Below are 20,028 nucleotides of genomic sequence, written 5' to 3'. Positions count from 1 at the left end.
CCAGCACAGCAGAGGATGCTTTTGGGACTCTCCAGCTCTACGTCGTGGATCCTTACTGACTCCACCGTTAGGCACAAAGCGGGGAAAAAGCAGCAAAACCCTGCAGGAATTCATCATCACTCCAATTCAAGCCATCTCTAATTGAACTCAAGATTCCCCTCAAATGGGAAACATCCTTAGCAGTTTCTGTGCAGGTCCCAGCGGAAGGCTGCTAATGTTTTAATACATCACTTCAAAGCGAGAGAAGGATAAAAGCTACGGGTACCAAAGGAGAAGCTGACATGCGCGTTGGCTGCTGCAGAGCACAGCACGGTTTGTGACGCACAGCCGAGCCCCGCGAAGCTCTGAGCTGCAGGAAAGCACCGCAGGGCCTGGCCACCGCGTGGAAAACGTCCGATTGAACCTGTCTCCTCCTTTGTGCACAGTGATGTATGGCATGTACCTGCCCAAACCAAGCTCCTTTGTCACAGAAGTTAGATCTATTTGCATCACTTTGTTTAGCAAATACTGGTCCATAACAGAACAGTCAGTAATGGAGAGAGCTGCTAATTACAGTACTACTGCTTAGAATGCTAATGCCATGTCCCTGGCTGGATCATCAGAGGGTCCCAACATGATGTTTGAAAAAGCCCAGCTAGTCCTTGATTATAAGAGAAGATGTGCCTGGGTGAACAGGGCAGGTCTGGGACAGCACCCAAGCTACATCCCACATTAAATTCCAGTGGATAACCCTTCACTCACAAGATGATGAGTAGAAGGGACAGCAGATGGGGATGTGCATCCACACATGCTGGTAGGACTATTTGATCTGACGATTTTGTTTAGCATAAAAAAAGAGAAATCCTTGACTGTGCTCTGGGGAAGCGATGAAAGATGCAGTACAGCCTGGTTCCTAAACCTGAGCTTTGTCTTCACTAAAGAACCAGGCCCTTAACAAGGGGACACAGGGACTCAACTGCAATGTTGAGTGGCCACAGCCTCACCTTTATGCTTCACCCCAAGTCTGCAGGGTCTCGGAGTCACCCTGTGAAGATGAGTGAGGTGGGAAAATAAGTGTATAAAGGAGAGGTATGAAAAGCAGAGAGGAGCACGGCATGAGGAGAACTCAGCTGTGGTGATCAAGCTCCTGAGAGAGAAGATTTGAGACCAAAGAGCAGAAAAACAAGGATGGTATGGTATATCATGCAAAATCCTCAGGAAATACCCCAATAAGCTCTGCAGAGCCTCCAGAAATTGTAGGCTGAGCACCAGACTTGTCTTTTCCTTATTCCCAAAGGGAAACTAAGTCTCAATATTTCTGTTAAATTAGCATGCATGAGTTGGGTATGGAAATTGCTAAACTATAGCAAGAACCATGGCAGGCTGATTAAGTATCAGCGCAAGTCTATCTGTATAACCAGCAAGGACGGGACTTCAATATACGCAGCAAAGTAGCTGAATTGTGCTGAAAGTGGGACTATGCAGTAGATAAAACAGGGGATGGAGGCAAGAGGAGTAGTTTTGGGAAGTTCCCAAGAGTGTCGTGTCAAGGCAGCACATCAAAGTACTACTCCCAAGAGCAGAACGATGCCACAGTCACTGTTTTGAGCATTTAATTAGGAACTGGACAGAGTGACACAGGTAAAGAATAAATGGTTTGGAGAGCTAATTGGTGGAAGCTGGAGATGTTCCCCAACAACAGGAAACCTCATCTTCCCATGTTCTGCCGCTCTTATTCACACTGTACAGTTCCCAAAGCCCTGCTTGACGGCATCAAAAAAAAAAAAGTCATCTCCCCCATGGAATAGAAGAAATGGGCCTTTGTGTTTGAAATGGAAAGCTAAATCCAGCACTTGCCTCCTTCACCCCAGATAAAGAATAAGATTCCTTTTTATATATCTTTGTTATAGATTTGAAGACAGTGCCGGAGGTACTTCAGCAACGTTCTAGAGGATCTACTTAAAACCAGGGAACTAAAGACAGTGTTTACTCCCGTTTTCTTGCCTGCTACCTACTCTCAGCACTTCCGCAGATGGACAAGAGAGACCCAGTTCTGCACAAAGCCGCGCAGGCACAACCCGGGCGGAAGCCTCTCCTGTCACCAGCAGCTCAGCACATCTGGAACATCTCATCTGCAGACCCACTTACCAAACCTCTTCTTCCACTGAAAGGGCTGGAGAATGATGCTGCAACTCCCTGAAAAGTTCTCATCTGGTGCATCGCCACCAAAAGACTCTGAAGACTACATCAGAAGGGAACGAAGGAGAAACCCAAGGGGGTGTAAAAAGGTGAAAAGAGTTTTTGACACCCACATCTAGCTCTGTGATGGTTTCGAAAGGCTAAGAACTGTTCATATTATTGGCCTTTGCTTAGCAAAGAACAGCTGATTGAATTTCTTGAGCATTTGATGCTTGCGGGTATTGTGGATGCAGCTGAGGGCTGTCAAGAGGAAAGACCAGGAGACAGCTACGTGTTGGATGCACGTCACATCTCTGCCAGGACTAAAGGGTGCCAGATATTTGGCAGCAGAGCAGTGATGCTGCTTAGTAGGAAGAATAGGCGAGTTATTAAAAGATCTTTCTGCCCAGGAGTAGGGTTACAAAATTAAACCAACAAAACACAAAGAACTTTAGAAAAATTAATAGCAAGAGTGGGCACCAGTCTTACTGGAGCCACCACAAAGAGATTAAGGAGAAAGAGTTTGTACATGATGCTGAAACCGCACTGCAGACAATGCATGTCTTCATCTTTTCAAGCCTATTCAGCCAGGCAATAATTAATATTCAAGATCTCACAATTGTTACAACAATTCCCTCTTTCTGCTGGAGACAAAAAGAAAATCGGCAATGTGGCTTCCCTTCCTGAAAAATCATGAAAGAGCAGCAACCCCAAGAGATACAGCCCCGAGCAGGGGAGGAAAAGCTGTCTGATCCCTGTTTGACCGCAAGGAACTGAAATAGCACTCAGCAAGGAACCCTGCTACAGCCACCCTCTGCGTTCAGCCCTGACCCCCAGCAGACTCATGGACACGCCAGGAAGGAGCATCAGGAGCTGCTGGCACATCCACAAGTCCCCAGCTATGGTTGAACCTCTCCAGGAAGGATCCATCCTCCTCCCTGCACGTCCTCATGGAAAAACCTCCTTCCTCCACTCCCTTTGCTTGCACAAACATACACGCAGACACACACACACACTGCACTGAACTGGGAGTGTTTCCAGTAGCTAATGGCATCTGCTGGAGGTCGATCCAGCAGAGCACATTCTGCCATACATCTTTCGGACCAAACCACGTGCCCAGCCCTGTGGATGCAGATGAGCTCCTCGGTCTTGCCTACCTCCTTGGCCCACGCTGGTTTCTCGCTGGCATTTATCCCTTCTTTGTAATGGTAGAGGGGTTTCTTCTCTGCCGGCCTCTGGTCCTGTCGCTGCTGCTGCTGCTGCTGCTGTAGGGACACCAGGTAGTCCCGCTCCTGCTGGAGCTGCCTCTGCAGCCTCTCCGCTTGCCGCTGCTCCTCCAGCTGCTTGCGCTTATATTCCTACCCAGAAAAAAACCACACTGACACGGGTGCCTGGCCAGCCTGTAAATGCAAGGCTGCAAACTGCAGATTTATCTGTTTGGGTGAAAAACGGGGCCTGAGTATCTGTAAGGCTGTTTTCGAGCAAAGCTCATTGATTTGAAAGACTTTGGGGACTGAGCTGTAAAGCATCCCAGACGACAGAGCCAACAAATTCAGAGTTGCGACCCCAGCGTCGACATTTTGCAGCCTGGGAACTGCCCTGTCTGCTGGGAATGGGGGGTGCTAGCGCTGCCTCGCCAGGGAAACCCTGTGAGAACCCCCCCCCGCCGAGGGCTCACACGTCCGCTCAGGGGTTACCATTGACTTTGCCCACATTTTTCTGGATGGGAAGAACAAAGGATCAATCCGATGAGGTGCCAAACGCCACCGGGTCAGACAAAACCCAACTGATGCCAACTGCTCTGTAGGACCAAATCATTGTTTGTGGGAAAGGCTGCACAGCAGAGCCAACTGTATGATCTTTCTGAATCCCTATGGCTCCATGAGGTTTAATGAGTAAATCATTTTGAAAGGGCCTTTTTAAAAGGCCAAGGCTTGTGTGAGGGTTTTTCCTTTTCCCTAAATAAAATTAATAGCAAGAGCAAAAAAGAAGAATCCCTGCAGACTAAAAGAAAATGCAGTGAGAGTAACAGCTCCCAGCATTAAAAAGGGTAAGTCAAAAACAAATTAAAAAAACAAAAGGACATCTAGATTGCAAACGGCACAAGAGGGAATATACAGTGTTCCTGCAAGGAAATTAAAACAAAAGCCTTCACTTGGAATATGAAAACCCGCGTGGCAGGGTGGGTTTGCCGGGTACAGGCATGCGACAGCTCGACCACGCTCCAACATGCCGCAAACAACCTTCAAAACTCTGCAGTAACAAACAGGACTGCTCCTCTCACGAAGGCACAAGCATGCCGATGCCGCAGAAGGGATGCAATGCGAGAGCCGTGCACCGCGAGGGGACCCAGCCCAAAGCGGCAGCGGGGGAATCACGGATGCTCGCAGCCATGGAGCAGGACAGGAGGCTCCGGATCCGGTGGTGACAGCGGTGTCCCCCACGTCTCGGCATGGCAGGAGGCACTCGGGGGACATGGGTGCACGCAGGCACATGCAGACGCAACATGGGTGGAAAGCGGCAAGCGTGGCCGGGGCCTCCCGTTTACCAGAAGTAGTGCTTGCTCCTGCAACAACTGCTGCTGCAGGATCTCTAACTGTCTCTGCTCCTCCTCTAACTGTCGCCTGATGTACTCCTGGAGGCATGGGCAGCAGGGATCAAAGGAAAAAGAGAGAGAAGATAAAAGAGACAGTATTTCCCAAGAGGAAGGAGAATGAGGTGGGTACCCACATCCATCCCGCCCAAGGGTTGACACTCATCAATCAGCCTGGGCACCCTCCATCCCTGCCCAAAGCGCCCAGGGTGTCCACCACTCTACAAGGGACCTCTGAGGGTAAAGAGTGAAAACCACTGGGAAACAGCAAACATTAACAAAATGGAAACAAGTGGGTGGGAAAAACCTGCATCAAGTGTCTCCACACCTGCAGGCCAGCAAGTGGATCCACACAGAAATACATGACGGCAGTGAAAAGCGACACACGCGGTGCTAACAATTAAGCAATTTGCTCTCAAGTAGCAAAAAAATATGAGTGTTTACAGGAAAGTCTGTGATTAGAAGAAGAGCAATCCACGCCAAAGGCGATGACCCTGCTCCCGCCGGGTTACCTGCTCGTGCTCTGCTCGCCGCCGCTCCTCCTCCCGCCGCATCTGCTCCTCGTAGTGCCGCCGCTGCTCCCGCTCCTGCTGCTTCCGCAGCTCCTTCTCCCGTCTCTGCTGCTGTGGGGGCAGGAGGCACAGGTCAGCACTCCCAATTCCTCTCCCCAGTAGCTCAAAGTCCTTGTTCTCACAATTTTCGGGGAGCCACTTTGCCCAGAGACCCACCAGGCTTCCACCCACCCGAGGAGATGCCTTGCCAGCAGGCAGGTCCATTTGGGGTGGTAGAGGGGTTTCTTGATCCTACCCCATCCTCACGTGCTCCGGTGCCCAGCACCGGCTATGGAGAACCCACAGCATCCTCCCAGTCAGCACCAGACTGTGCAGACAGCCCCATTTCTTCTCCCACTTGCGGCTGAAGCCATGGATGAAGTGCATGGTCCCCACTTACCAGCTGGGAGCTGGCACGAGCCCATCGCTTACAGGGAACTCGTATCTCAGCCCCAAACCCACCTGGTGAGGATGAGGAAGGGTGCTGAGGGAGCTACTGCCTGCTGAGAGGGGAACGCATCCCTCTTAATGTCTGCTGAGACCAGAAGCTACAGGGAAGACCCCAAATCCAGGGTTTTTTCCTTTCTGAAACACAAAGTGAGAGCAGGGAAGGGGGGGCTTCCCCTGCAGCCCTCAAGCTACCCCTGCCCCCGGGTCACATCCCTGCTTGCTCTGCTCTGCAGCACCTTTGCCGACAGTAATCCAGGGCATTTTGGGGTGAACAAGACCTACAGCCTGCTGTGAGCCATCCAGGGTGCCCTGGGCACCCAGGTGACACCCACAGCCCCCAAACCCCTTACTTTTAACCCAGTGTAACTCCTCCAGCTACCTGAAACACCCTGCTCTCCCATCTTGGGGAACAGGGGCTTGCAGCAAATACTGCTGCAATACTCTGTCATGAAGCGGAGGGGCTGCAGGCTGCTCCACACAGCACCGCAGCCCAGCACCACAGCCCAGCCCCGCAGCCGGCGCATCGGCAGAGGGCACTCAAATGCCAATATTGGCTACTGGGGCTCTGCAGCCTGCCATAACTCCATCATGGGCTGGATGCAGCAACACGCATGCAGCGCTAACGGGGAGGCAACCCGCTGAAGCATAAATCGCATCCTCTTTTCTCCTTCCCCTCCTCCCTTTTTTTTTCTTTTTTCTGTTGCCGACAGACAGCAGTTGAGCAGACTGCAGTGGGAAGGCAGGCACCGGAGGGGCTGGCGATGCCGTGCATTTGCTAAATCATGTGGTGGGCTGCAGCCGGGAGCTGAGTACGGCGGCTCTGCCCAAGGAGCTGGCTGAGCTATCCAGAGACAAAGATGCATCCACCGTAAACTGCTGCTTTGCGGTAAATCTGCTCTGTAGATACAGCTGGATTTCAAATCTAGATCTACCTACAGATAGGTATCGATATAGAGACCTTCTATATCGATATCTATCCCTATTATAGGTATCTATTGAGACATTATACAGATATTATAGATACAAGATAGATCTACCTCTATAATAGATATCTAATACAATAGATCCATCTCTAATATCTATAATAGATATCTAATAGATACCTCTAATATAGATTTATAATAGATATCTATTATATTATAATTCTATTCTCTATCTATTCTATATTCTACTCTATATTCTATTACATATCTATATATACCTCTCTAGAGATAGATATCTACAGATATCTTTATAGACCGATACCTACAAAGATAGATATATCTATAGATAGATATACAGATATTTTAGCAAACATTTAAGGACACCCTCACATTTCAACATTGGGAGGAGCCACTGCCTGTCTCGCTGCTACCTCCTCATCCACAGGTAACATCCACCGCCACCTGCACAGCGACCCCGATGATTTCCTCTAGCTTAACGCTGGAGCCGCAGCAGCACAGCTTTAGTGCCTCCTATAGCCATATTTATCAGCGCTGTTCCACTTGCCTCAGCGAAGGAAAATCACATCAAACCTGAAATAACCTGCCAGCTCCAGACTCCGGCGTGTCCCACGCCAGGCACAGTCACTCCCGCTGCCCACGTAAGCCGGGGATGCATGTGTTACTCCGCGCGTACGCCCGTCCTCACCGAGCGCAACGTGAACGTAAGGCTGTCTGTAGTTTTTTTTGAACTCTGTACTAGAAATTGCAGAGGATACGCCACCGGGACATGGTAAGTCCGCAGCAGTAACGGTAATACATGAGTTTGCCAGTGCTCCCTGACCTCCTTAGATGAGTGCTGTCAGTGATGGTCACTGCTCCCATGCACTCAGGAGCACGGATCACCGGTTGAATACATGTTACCCTGGGCTTCCAATCACAGTGTGTATCACACTGGTTTTGGGGTGGGTTTTAGTGTTTGGGGGTTTTTTGGGTTTTTTTGGTTTTGTTTTGTTTTTTTTTTTTTAAGTTAAAATAGCATGCTGCTGAATAAAGCACATAATACTTGTGTAGGCTGGGCTTGGCTGGCAGGAGGCAAGGCCCTGAATGCCACAGCTATTTCTTACATAAAAATCATCTGATTGGTCTTTATTTCCAATCTGGCAGGCAAACAAAGCCAAATCCCTCCAAGGAAGGAGACAAAAGCGTTTTTCCCAGGGAGGGGTCGGAGTACCACCATCTTTCCAGAGTACCATGTGCCCAGCAGCCCCAGCGAGCTTGCCCCACTTCTGGCCTCTCTCCTGCAAGGCAGCACCTAACCACCAACCTCCTCCCCACCTAAAAGCCTATTTAAACCCAGGAGCTGGGAATCGAGCCCCCAGGCACAGTTTGTTTTTTTTTTTTCAAAGCCAGGCCTGATGCTCTTCTGGGTTTTTGAAGGACCTCTGTGCCCTGCTGCAGCCAGGTTCTTTGGGCTGATGCTGTGAGCGGGATGAAATATATACATTTATCGAGGCCAGGAGTACAGCGCTTCCCTCCAGCTCAACAGCATTTTTGTCAGGTCACATTATAAGCAAGTCATTTGTCACGGTCACGTTACAAGCACCTTCAGCTAAACGTTGCACCGCTGTCTGCGCCGAGCGGGGCTGAATTGGCAGGGGGACAGTTGCTCAGCTGCCTTCCCTGGACGGCCCCGCTTCAGCAGCTGGCAAACATCTGGAGAGGACTTGGCACTGCAGTGGGCAAAGCTTCCAGTAATGCCCCCATTTGCCCTCTACCTCTGCTCATACCGGTGCCCAGCAGCACCGGGATGATGGGGACCCTGTTTAAAGTAGGGACTGAGCTCCGCGAGGTGCAGCTTAACACTGCATGTGAGAAGTGCATGTAGGAAGGAAAAAAAAAGAGAAAGATTCTTCATATGCATCCTTTTCTCCCTGTTTTCTGCCTTCCCTCTCCCACTGCGAGTGCACACTTCCCACGTTTCTCCAAGCCTGAAACTACTGTGTGTATTTACATTATCCAGATCTATTATTCATGCAAGGCAAGAGCGCCAATTAATTAGGACTGCATTTATATAACTCTGCAGGTAAAGCTATATGTAGCTGCTTGTAAGCCAGAATGGGATCTTATTTGTGCTGCACTAGAAATGACAAGTTTTAAATATTGATGAGGGAAGACACATGAAGGCAAAACCTCTGGTGGGAAGGCCCTTGGGGGCCTGGCATGAAACAAGGACTTCAAAGGAGCAAGCTCACTTTGCTAGATCAGACGCATTCGGGACTACGAGCGATCGGAGAGCTGCAGCCGCCCCATGAACCCGGTGAGGCACCGACACTTGCAAGAAGAGGCTCCTGGAAACCTTGGCCACTGCTCCCAAACACAAGCATGAGCCAGAAAAGAAGTGGAAGGGGAATTCTAAGTGACAAATGAAAACAAATATTCTAGGTGGTTGCGTTGTTGTGACAGGCTCATTTATCTGAGCCATCAGGGGAAGAGTGACTGTGGCTGGAACATCATCTTTTCTGACACACCAAGCGCTGGAGCACGGAGAGGTGTTTCCCACTGGTAGAGAAACTGGGTCAGAACTTCCCACCATAGCAAAGGGGGATCTGATACGCTCTGAACCATCGCAGGAGCTTTTAGTTGGGATCATCATGAAGGGATGCTCCAGGCAGGAAAAGGCTCATGCTTCAGAAAATGAGAGTTCTACATGCTTTCTAACCAAAGAAAAACTAGAGAGATGTAAGGCTTCGCACATACCTGTACTACAGGAGCTGCTGTAATGCAGCTCTCCTCAGAAATGGGTACAGGACTGCTGCTGGGATCACTGCAGTGCCCCCAAGGACCGTATCACTGCGAGGAGACTGTCATCTTAATGAAAATATTCCTACAAGCTATATGACACTTGCATAGGCAGAAGAAAATAACCGCCACCATTTTAGCTAACCTAAGTTTATCTATAATTAATCGGGTGAATTTTTTTGCATTGCTTTATAAGAGCATCCAGTAGACAGTCTTCTGCTGGTTAATATATAAAGGAGCTGCAGCCATTTTTTATCCCCTAAACACCCAGCGCTCTAACCGCACTGAATGAAACCTCACATGCAAACAGCAAGATGCTTAGATTTGCCTTGTACATTCCCCTGTAAAGAGCTGACCTTCATTTTATACCGAGGAAGGAAAAAAAATCCACAACATGGCAGAAAAACGAGGTTATGTAAAGCCCTCCCTGACTATATCTGCCCACTGCTGCCAAGGGGTCTGCAGAGAGATTCGCCTCGCAGGATCCCTAATGCTCCTGACCGGGAGATGCGTTATTCCTACAGCTCAGCTGGAGTTGTGGTGGTTAAACTGGTGCAGCAAGGCTCATTCTGTTCCAGTAACAAATGGAGGGCTTATTAGGGAACAATATATCTCTAATACATGTATATACAGGGCAAAACTAAAATACATTCAAGCCTATTCAGCCTTCTGCATTACACAAATATTTTCCTTAGTGCTATTTGACATACTGATATTTAATTCTCTAATTTGTGAGGTTTTTTGCAGTTAGTTCCGGTGCACATTTTGAACTCACGAGACCAACTTTCTGCACGAGGGAAAACAAAGCTGCAACTCTACTCCCATGAAGGTCCCGGTTTCATAGCTAGCTTGGGGATTTTTACTTTCACTGCAATTAGACAGCTGTAAATCTACGTTTTTGGCTGCCTGGAAGAAGATTCAGCCTTAAAGAAGGGAATTGGTCAGCTGTTGAAAAAGAAGACCCAAGTGTCCGACAGATGCAAGGAGGCATGCTAAGGATGGCAGCAGGTCTTGGGGGACAGCATGAAGTGCATCAAAGGACTCCCAGAAGACCTCCTCGACTTTTTTTATATATGCATTTGATGTTATTGTCAGACCAACATTACAAGACAGTGGATTCCCCCAAAAAGGCCCTAAAATGAGATGTACTTTGTGAGAGGTTGAGAAGTCCCGGTTTAGGAAGATCAAGATGACAGAAAAAAATGGGATTCCTTCATTTTGAGCTCTACCAAGTGAGGAAACAGAAATGGCAGGAGCTCTATCCCTGGCAGTATTTAAAGACAAGACTGGAAAATCATACACGCACACACACACACAAAAATCTACTGAAGATCTGCACTGACAGAGGAATGGATCAGTTATCCCACTAACAGGCCTTTCTCCAGCTTCTTTGATCTACGTCTACAGTACAAATTAACTCCAGGCATTTTTGAGCTTGGCATCCTCCTAAGTCAATCCTTCTGGTGCCGCACTTGGGCCCAGCCAATGCACCCATGCTGCCTGGCCACCTTCATGGCATCTTATGACGCGTCAGAGCTCTTTCTATAAACACACTAATATGCCTGGCAGTACTAAACAGGCTGACTTGGAGCTCCGAAAGCCACCAGCTCCAAGTGTTTATTTGTGTCGGACACTCTACGGGGTTTTAAAGATCAAGTTTATTTTGAAAATACAGTAATCTGAGTCTTCCACTGGTCTCTCCTCCCAGAGATCTGCTGGTACAGTGCTGCCTACTGGAAGCACATCCCATCTTAGTCAGACCATAAAGTAGCACGGAACAAACCTTCTTCCCATTAATCAAAATAAATCCAGAGCCAAGAGTTAACAACTGAAGTTAGTGCAAAGCCAGCGTAAAAAAAAAAAGCAGAGAGGCCAAAAGGCAACAGCCTGGCTGCTGCTGAAGCCTTTGGGTGCCGTTGTGACGGGTATGAGAGCTGGAGTAGCACTGCTCTCTGGAGCAAAACTGCAGTGACATAGATGGAGCATGCTGGGTGCCTCCGGGCAGTGACATCAAATTCGGCACAGCTGTGACAGCCGCTGTTTGGTACCTCTGTCTGGCCATCAGATGCTTCCTGCCCCAAAATATCTGGGAAGAACAAAGACTAAACTCTATCTACCACTGGCTGGCTGTGCTAGAAATAGTGGGACAGCCTAGGGGTACAAACTCCTTCCTGCGTCCCAGGGCAGACGGAGCATCCCTCCCCAGCGCGGACACGGACTCCTCCGTGCGCAGGAAGCTGAAGGGGAGGATGCTCAAAGCTGCTTGTGCAGCAACTTCGGCCCACTCCCTGCAGCAGCAATGAAACTTTTATTTGCTAATCTCTGTCTCCACTATTTTTCTGGGTTTCGTACAGCAGACCACGGCAGACACACAAAACCTTGCAGCCGGCAAAGCCACAGCTGGCAGCGCTGGGGAGCGTCCCTCCTAACCGCTGCCACAACCCACCGTTTTTGCAACAGAAGGTCTGTACCTCTTCAAGGACTCCTGCTTTAATCCTCACCACAGCGACTCAGCTATGTTTCTTGCTCGCCATGCAAACAGTGTCTAACAGAGAAGAGAGTTCATTCTACTCCGTGGCTGGAGATGCAGGTGAAGCCGAAGCCGGAGAGATGGACCTGGGAAGATGCTGGGGCCATCGCAGCCTCCAGTGTGCAGCTGCCTGCTCTGCCTTAATCCTGGCTGATCACGCTGGTGGCCCCATGCCAGGAGGGTGGGCAGAGGATGCCCCACAGTTACAGTCCTGCTGTCTTTCCCCACTTCTCTGACATGGCAGGAGCATGAAAACACCTCTTCACCGGCTTTGCTCCAGCAGGTATCTGCCTTTCAGTTCAGATCCCAAAACTGTACGGCAGCTGGGAAGAAGGCAATGGGTGAAGATCCCAGGGGGACTGTTAGAGCCACCAGAAACATAGGCATTGATTTTAAATCCTGACTATGGTGGCATTAGCTTTTAATGACATGGAGGAAAGAAACGGGGGAACTAGCAGAGGCCGGGGGGGGGCTGCGCATAGCACAGCCCCACAAGGCAGCACCTCCATAGCTCAGGGCAGAGCTCGCCAGCTTAGCAAGGGGATTAGTCCTCCATTCAAAACCTGCCTGGGAAGCAGCAAAGAGAGAGAACAATTTTCTTCTATGTGAAGAGAACATACTAATACAGCAGCAAGCATTGTATTCATTACAGGATTGCAGCTAATCTGGTGTCTGCTTTTATTCTGCTGTTGTTCTGCTCCTGTACTGCTTGCAGCAAGCAGACTGGGACAAAGGCAGAGCCAGGCTTCCTTACCGCAGTCCTCAGACAAACGTCCATTGGGGCAGGGGACTTTGGGGTGCGTCTATGTGCAAAATTTGTCCTCTCTCAAAGCAGCTCACCAGCTTTGGGAAGGGTGCAGGATGCAAGCAAAGCCTGACCTACAATGTATTGAACAGGCGACGCTCTGCGCTCTGACAACATGACAGACCTACATATTTACCAGACTGAAAAAATGCTTCGCCTGGGATTTGTCCGTGTTGGTTTTTGCCCCAGAGGGGCTCAGAGGACCACCTCAAAGAGGGGCCATACCATCACCATCGGCTGCCTGAAATTCCTTCCTGTCTGTGTCCCTGGCCTAGGGACATTATCCAGCAGGGAGAGTCAGGTTAAACTCCTGCAAATCAAGGAGGTGGCTGCTCTAATAGTCCATTTACTGCAAGTCCTTTCTTCAGACATATCTGTGACCTCTTTGGAAAGCTAATTTAATTACCATTAACACATGAACCCTTCAATCAGACACTTGGGACGAGTTCAGTGCGAGGCAACGGGTGTCTTTGAGCAAAACCTCAGCAAAAATCCAAGAGCAGGGGGAAGACCTCTTTATTTTTTGGTGGACTTCTGCAATCCAAGAACCAGGAGCTAAACCAAAAGTGAGTGCTTCCTACGGATTACACAGCCAGGCTCAGCAGCTCAGGGACACCCAAAGTCACCCGGTCAAATCCTGCAGCTGGATTTTAAATGGGGTGGATAATTTTATGACCGATCGCATTTGTAGCTGGTATGTTAAGACAAGGGTAATGAAATCTTATGCTTCGGGGCACATATGGATCATTGCACAAGTCAGGCAGGCATCTGCCCCTCCCCTGCAAGAGAAATTGTAATTGGCAGGGACTGGAAGGCCTGAAGTTGAAATTAAAGAGGACACAAGTGGCACATGGATCCGTGAAAAGGGCAAGTGGAGCTTTTCAGCTTCTTCTCAACTATAACAGTCCACAGCAGCAAATAACGCTAACGATCCTGACAGATGCCTGGACCAGTAAGAGTTTTGCCCACCTCGACTGAACACAGCTATCACCCCAATAATGGGCTAACTCTGCTCAGAAGTTCCAGGGATCCCTTTAAGTTTGGTATTTCAAGGGTTTATTTATAGCAAACCAGCTCTATTACCTTCCTAAGAGCTGGCAATACTTACTGTGGTGAGGAGAGCAGCTGGACACGGGTATGCAAAAAGGCTGAGTAGGGGGGTTTGCCCAGTGGAACAAAACAGTTGAGGTTACCAACTAGAGAGGTTAAGACATGATCTTCTTAAACCAGGCTGAGAACAGTCACTTGGGACCTGCTACCACAAATCCCGCTGTTCCACCCAAAACCAGCCTTTGCCAGCCCATTGCTCGGCTCTGGCCAGTTACCTCCTCCAGCCTTCGCCTCTGCTCCTTCTGCTCCTCGATTCGCTTCTGCCGCTCGGCCAGCAATTGCCGTTTGTGCTCCTCATTCTCTCGCTGCTGCTGCTCCAGCTGCTGCCGGCGCAGTGCCTCCGACCGCTCCTTGTTCGCCAGCTGCAGCCTCAAGAAATCCCGTCTCAGTGTCGACTCTCCGGGCAGGTTTAGGATGGAGCTGCACAGGAGAAAAGCATCAGTGAAGATCCCCTTCCCCACATCCTTAAACCTCTTGCCAGGGGGAGTTCTGTGTGATTTTCCAGCGTGGTCCCTCTTCCCTTCATCCCAACAGCATCCGAACACCCGGGAGAGCCTGGGCAGCAGCGGATGGAGGGATGAGGGGACCACAAGTGTCAGGGCAGGGCAGCAGACAGCACCCTGTTCATGGCTCGCCAGTAATTTATTTGCTAAAGGTTTTCTTTACATTAAGTTTCTAACAAAAGTCTCTTGTGCTGCAGTGGCACACACTATATTTAGCTGTTCACAAAGCACACTTAGCATGAATCATTGCCAGCTATTAAAATACTACATTATCTCAGTGAAATAATGGGATAACCTGATACTAATTACAACAGCTCTGAAAAATGTCACCAAAGAAAGTTCCAGCCCTACCGTGCTTGCAGCAGCACCAGGGAGGTTTCACAGTGAAAAGTTACACAGAAATGGGGAGTTATACTGGATGTAAGGAACGGCATTTTGAAAAGTCTTTAATTTCAACTCACATTTTTTCCACATCTAAATACTGACATTCCCGTGACAGCACTGCACCGTGCTGCAGATCCCATAGGTGATGGGCTACCTGGGTCTTCTTGCCTAGCTTTTGGCTAAGGTGATCCATAGCATCAATTTATACCCACACACTATCTAGCAGAGGAAATGTACTCCGTTCTGCCAGCGAAGGGGACTCAGTTCTCATACTGTCCTTTTTCCATTTCTAATTCATATGAGCCTGTAATCCAAGCTGATTTTATATAGAGTTAAAGAGATGTAAGGGCAGAAATGAAATGCTGATTCTTACCTGGGCTCTCCAGAGTCATTTTCCTCCTCCTCCTCCTCGCTTCCACTGTACTCGTACTCCGTCTCATCTAGGAACAGAATTGCTCATCAGTGCCCTTTGCTGGACTCATTTGTTTTTCCAGTGGTTGAAAACCCTGGAGTTCTGAAGGCAGAACAGACAACTCTCTTTTTCTCACATGACAAAGAATGAGCATCGTTATCTCTCTGCGTTTTCTGGTTTTTATGGGGGGCTGCAAGGCAAGGGAAGCCTGAGTGGTCTCCCTGGGTGCTGGGACCTTGCACGGCTGTGCTGGCTGGGAAGAGGGCTGCAGTCCCGGCTGGAGCATCGCGGGCAACGGCCCCAACAACCACAGATACTCGAGGTAAATATGTGGGATGTCCATAAAATAAGAATTTATCCCCATATGACAGTCAGTGACCCCCTTTCTTCAGGTGTGTTCTTCAAAGTGAGGTGCACCACAAACTGTTGAAGCCAGAAGGACTGGAAGGTGGGATTTAGCTATGGCTCTGAAGGCACTAACTCCTCTCTCCCTAAACATATGCTCTTCCTATGCATATCCATGTATTTTCCAGGCAATGAAGACATCTACATAAAAGTCCAACTGTAATGTCGTGCTACATACTGTGATTTCTATTGGGATATCATCTTTATCAGATGAAGGGAATGATAGTAAAAGCAAGGTTTGCATTTATCCAATTACTCTCCATCTCTAGAGTCCAACCTTCATTTGCCAGAATAAACACATTTAATACTTCACTGGGATCCCGTTTTATTGTTTTGATTGTAGTGAAGTCTATTACAAGGGGCTGGAAGGTACATATGAAAAATTAATAACACTACCAATAAGAAGAGAAATAACAATGTATTAATTTGCTGGATTCTACAAATGAGCTTTCAAATTAAAATTCGGTTCACGAGCAGCTGAATACTTTAACAAGTTTCTTTGGCTATCTGATCTTCCTTTCAGAGGACTTTGATAGGGCCTGGAGAGTTCACTGAAAACACTCAGTTTAATAGGTTATTTCTAGTCAACGGAATTGCTTTGGGGCAAGGGTCTTATCTAGATGTTCGTTTGCACAATTCTGCTCATCGCTAGTGCAGCATGAATGTCACGCAGATCAACAGACTTGGCATGAAATACGTGAGCTGGGAAAAATTCAGTTTAGCAGCCTCTCCCTCCCACACGCCGGTATGTCTATATGCAGACGTAAATTTTATACACACATTTTAATGAATCAAAGCTTAAATGTTCCTTGTGGAAATTACCACATGGACAAAAACGATACCATTTTTCATCAGGGAAAAAAAAAATATTTAAAAAACACCTAATAGTTGCAATAATAGTCACCTGCAGGCTTTTTATGAACACTGATTGTTTTTTATGGATATTTATTTTCGTTTCAATGACTGAGAGGAATCGAATCAAAAAAAATAATCTGACCTCAAAACCAAAAGAAGTGTGGTCACACAGAAGGACCACACCTATTTAACTCAATCAGTTTGCAAACAAACTTAGCCATCTGAATAAGGGAAACTGGTACTGAGACCACGAGCAACCCCGTCCTCTTTGCCTTCCTTCTTCTACCCATGGGCTTTGCCCACACGGATGTGCCTTGGTCTATGCCAGGTAATCACCAAGCAAGTGGCAGAGGTCAAGGATTGCCCAGATTGCTGCTTCTCCACTAACCCTTCTTACTTCTCCACCAACCTTTCTCGCCTCGCTTCTTTTTAGTCCTGTCGATGTGGTCCTTGAGCTGGATGCGGACCTGCCGTTCGTTGGGCTGGTCTCGGATGAAGGGGTGCTTCATCAGCTGCTCCGTGGTTGGTCTCTGGCTGTGGTTCTTCACTAGGCAGCTCTCAATGAAGGACTGAAACTTTTTAGACCTGGCCAAGGACAGAAAAGGAAGGTTCAGAAAAAACAGGTAAATATACTGATTCTCGTATTAGAAAGTGAGAAACCTGCAGGTATTTCAGAGGATCGCTTGGCTGCTACACAGCTCTTTCTCAGATGCAGCCCTCCAAGAGGATTCCCATGACCTCTCTGTTAATGCTTAGCGATGTCTGAAAGCTGCACCACCATGTGCCCTCTACCACTTCATTCTCTCCTACTCTTCCCATGTATGCTCCTGTCTATGCCTTCCTGGTGCAATTAGGAGAAACCACCATTCTGTTGCATCTGGAGAAAGTTGGGAACCATCAGTACGACCGAGGAATCACCAAAGCCAGATGTCATCAAAGGCAACCAAGAAAATGCAAGGGAGTGTTCCTCCTCCCTTCCCTCTGATCTGTGAAATTGCAGATGGAAACAGAAGATAATACATACAGATAAAAATGCAATTCCTTAATGGATTGTTTCTCATATTTTATGGCCCTGGGCAGTGTTTCAAGAGATGTACCTTTCTGAAGATGAGTGGGACAAGCTAAGTTGATGGGATTTTTTAGATTTAACCACCCAATATTACACGGCTTGTTAAAGCTCAGACAACCTCTGGGCGATGCTCACTGCACCTGCAGTCCTTCCCTGCTCTCTCAGGGAGACCCAGCAGCATTACTGACCCAGCTGGTGCTGGGGTCACCATGCCCTGGTCCCCCTGATCACGGACTCAGGTGAATGGGACATGCTCTTCAGGGAAGCACAGTTTAGGCAGAGGTGGGAATGTGGCTGTGGGTGGCAGAGCCCAGCACCTCCTCACAGCCTGCCTTCCCGGCAAACGGGTAAATTCAATCTCCAAATCATTAATAAACAAATTTATTAAATAATAAACAAATAATTAAATCCAAATCTTTTAATAAACAAATTTCTCTTAGTCTCAAGTGTTGCATATCGAAAGTTTTCCATGGAACTAATTTCACCACATTATAAACCCAAGAGAACAGGGATTTACAAGAAACAAAGATGTTGACAGGCCACTATATTCTATGCTGCTTTAGCAAATAGGAAAATGAGTGTAAATTAATGTCAGAAGCCAACAGATACTACAGAATTGCATTAGAAGTAAAACAATAAGCTTTCAGGGATTTTACTTTTAAGCTGTCAGACTAAAAGTGATTTATCTTTTAAGTGCTAATCCATACAAATTGAGATGCAAAAATAAAATACACTACTGGATCCAATTAAATCCTCCCTCCAGCTTTATTAACAAGCAAATCTTCCTTCCCCACCTTGCCTCAAGAAACCCAGTGTCTCGGTGTATCCAGAAGGGAAAATCCATGCGATGCTCAAAAAATCTGCTTCTAAAATATGATTCTCCCTTGTTGGTGTGAAGCTGGAGAGACTCTGGTCCTGGATACGTGGTCCAGAACACCCACAAATATGGTCAAGGTGGAGTAGCTAAAAAGTTATCCTCCAGTAAGTGATGAGTTTGCCCACCTCTTGTGGATGTGGGTCCCAGTGCCCTGCAGTGCCCAAAGACACCTTCGCATCCTTGAGCTGGCTGAGCAGCTATCGACAGGGACCAGCTCAGCCCTCTGGTTTTCCTGAAATCTTCCTCTCCAAAAAAGCAAGCCTGTTGAGTGGCACAGTCCATCCCTCACTGGAGCTGGAGCAGAAGACAAGGGCTTTCTCCCTGGCTCTGATCCAGCAGGACACAGACACACATCTCATCTCCTCCCCAGGTGCAGGTCAGCCCACCTTCATGAAACACGCGCTCCTCCATCTCCTGGGGTTTGTAAAGCTTAAATCAATGTTTGCAAAGTCTTTGCAGCTGCTTGGATGAAAAGTGGTATCACAGTGCAAATATCACCTCATTAACAAAGAGGTTTTGTCATCTCTTACAAGGCAGGGCTAATGAGTGTTTATGGGAACGACATCACTAAAGTTCAAGTTCATTTTACCTGCAAAATGCAGGAAGAAGAAAATAAAGCTTTGTTGCTGGTTGGCCTTAATTGGGAAAGAAAATGATATCAAAGACTTTAACTTCATGGAAACAGCACTATTTTAAAAGTGAGTTCAAGGATTTAGTAAGCAATAAAAGTATTTTTCCTCTCCAGGATTTTCAATTCGGAGCAGCTCCCGTGCCTGCGTTCCCTCTCAGCTTTCCCTGACTCACCCTCAAAGGTGCTGGATCACTTTGCGATTTCTTTCACGTAAGGAAAAACGATGGTCTGCCCACTTGGCGTACTTTTATGTGCTGCGGTGCACAAAGGCAAGGACAAACTCAAGGTTCGAGTCGAACCTTTCCTCATTCTGCTTTTCTCTTGTGATCTGTGCTTGTGAAAACCAGCCCGCTGACTGCCAAAGAGCCACTGTGAAAGCCTGGTCAAACATCTCCAGTCTTCTTGGGTTGGGCTTGTAGAACTCCAGGACCCATCCTGGCCAGGCCCCAAAACCTCCAGCTGAGAAATGAACCAAGGCCAGCAAGTTTGCCCACTGCCCCACTGAAAACGCTGGAAAAAAAATTGCTCTTAAGGAGTTGATGGAGCTTTGGATCCTTTGGAGCTTCCCATTGCAATGAAAGTTTGGAAGATGAATATAGGTTTGAGCTGCTTTGGGTACACGTGTCCCAGGTCTGCTGGAGACCAGGGATCCCTGCTTGCTCATGGAGGGGTAGTAGCAGCCAGGTGACCACCACACTCCCTTGGAGGGGTTGAAGCTGGAGTTTCATTACACTACGACTTCCCAGGCAATCCTTCTCCTAAAGCACCCGGGATGCAGTCCCTGGCATGGGCGGAGCACAGCCCTGGCCAGACCAGCCGACCCCTGGCAGACACCACCACGAGACCTGCAAACCCGAGACAGCCACCAGACATGCGAGGGGAAGGTGGTGCCAAGAAACATCTTGGCTTGCACAAAGCACATCCCGGTATCTCAGAGCAAGGACTAACACACAACTTCCACCGCAGCTCCGTTT

The 20,028-nt window shown here is 48.2% G+C and overlaps 1 protein-coding gene across 1 annotated transcript in view; it reads right to left on the bottom strand.

Annotated features, from left to right (window-relative positions):
- TNIK (TRAF2 and NCK interacting kinase) overlaps positions 1-20,028 on the bottom strand; it is a gene marked incomplete at its 5' end in the record, with an annotated part of 72,288 nt that overhangs the window by 33,136 nt on the left and 19,124 nt on the right. The window contains 6 exons of the mRNA XM_009705220.1: positions 3,315-3,515; positions 4,706-4,792; positions 5,263-5,373; positions 14,134-14,338; positions 15,179-15,245; positions 16,887-17,062. Coding sequence (XP_009703522.1) covers positions 3,315-3,515; positions 4,706-4,792; positions 5,263-5,373; positions 14,134-14,338; positions 15,179-15,245; positions 16,887-17,062 — 847 coding nt within the window. The remainder of the gene's footprint in view (positions 1-3,314; positions 3,516-4,705; positions 4,793-5,262; positions 5,374-14,133; positions 14,339-15,178; positions 15,246-16,886; positions 17,063-20,028) is intronic.

The sequence above is a fragment of the Cariama cristata genome, unplaced genomic scaffold (assembly GCF_000690535.1).
Source record: "Cariama cristata isolate BGI_N322 unplaced genomic scaffold, ASM69053v1 scaffold16208, whole genome shotgun sequence".
In the NCBI taxonomy this organism is placed as follows: domain Eukaryota; kingdom Metazoa; phylum Chordata; class Aves; order Cariamiformes; family Cariamidae; genus Cariama; species Cariama cristata.
The sequence above is the reverse complement of the archived record's forward strand: the minus strand, read 5'-3'. Positions and strand labels throughout refer to the sequence as shown.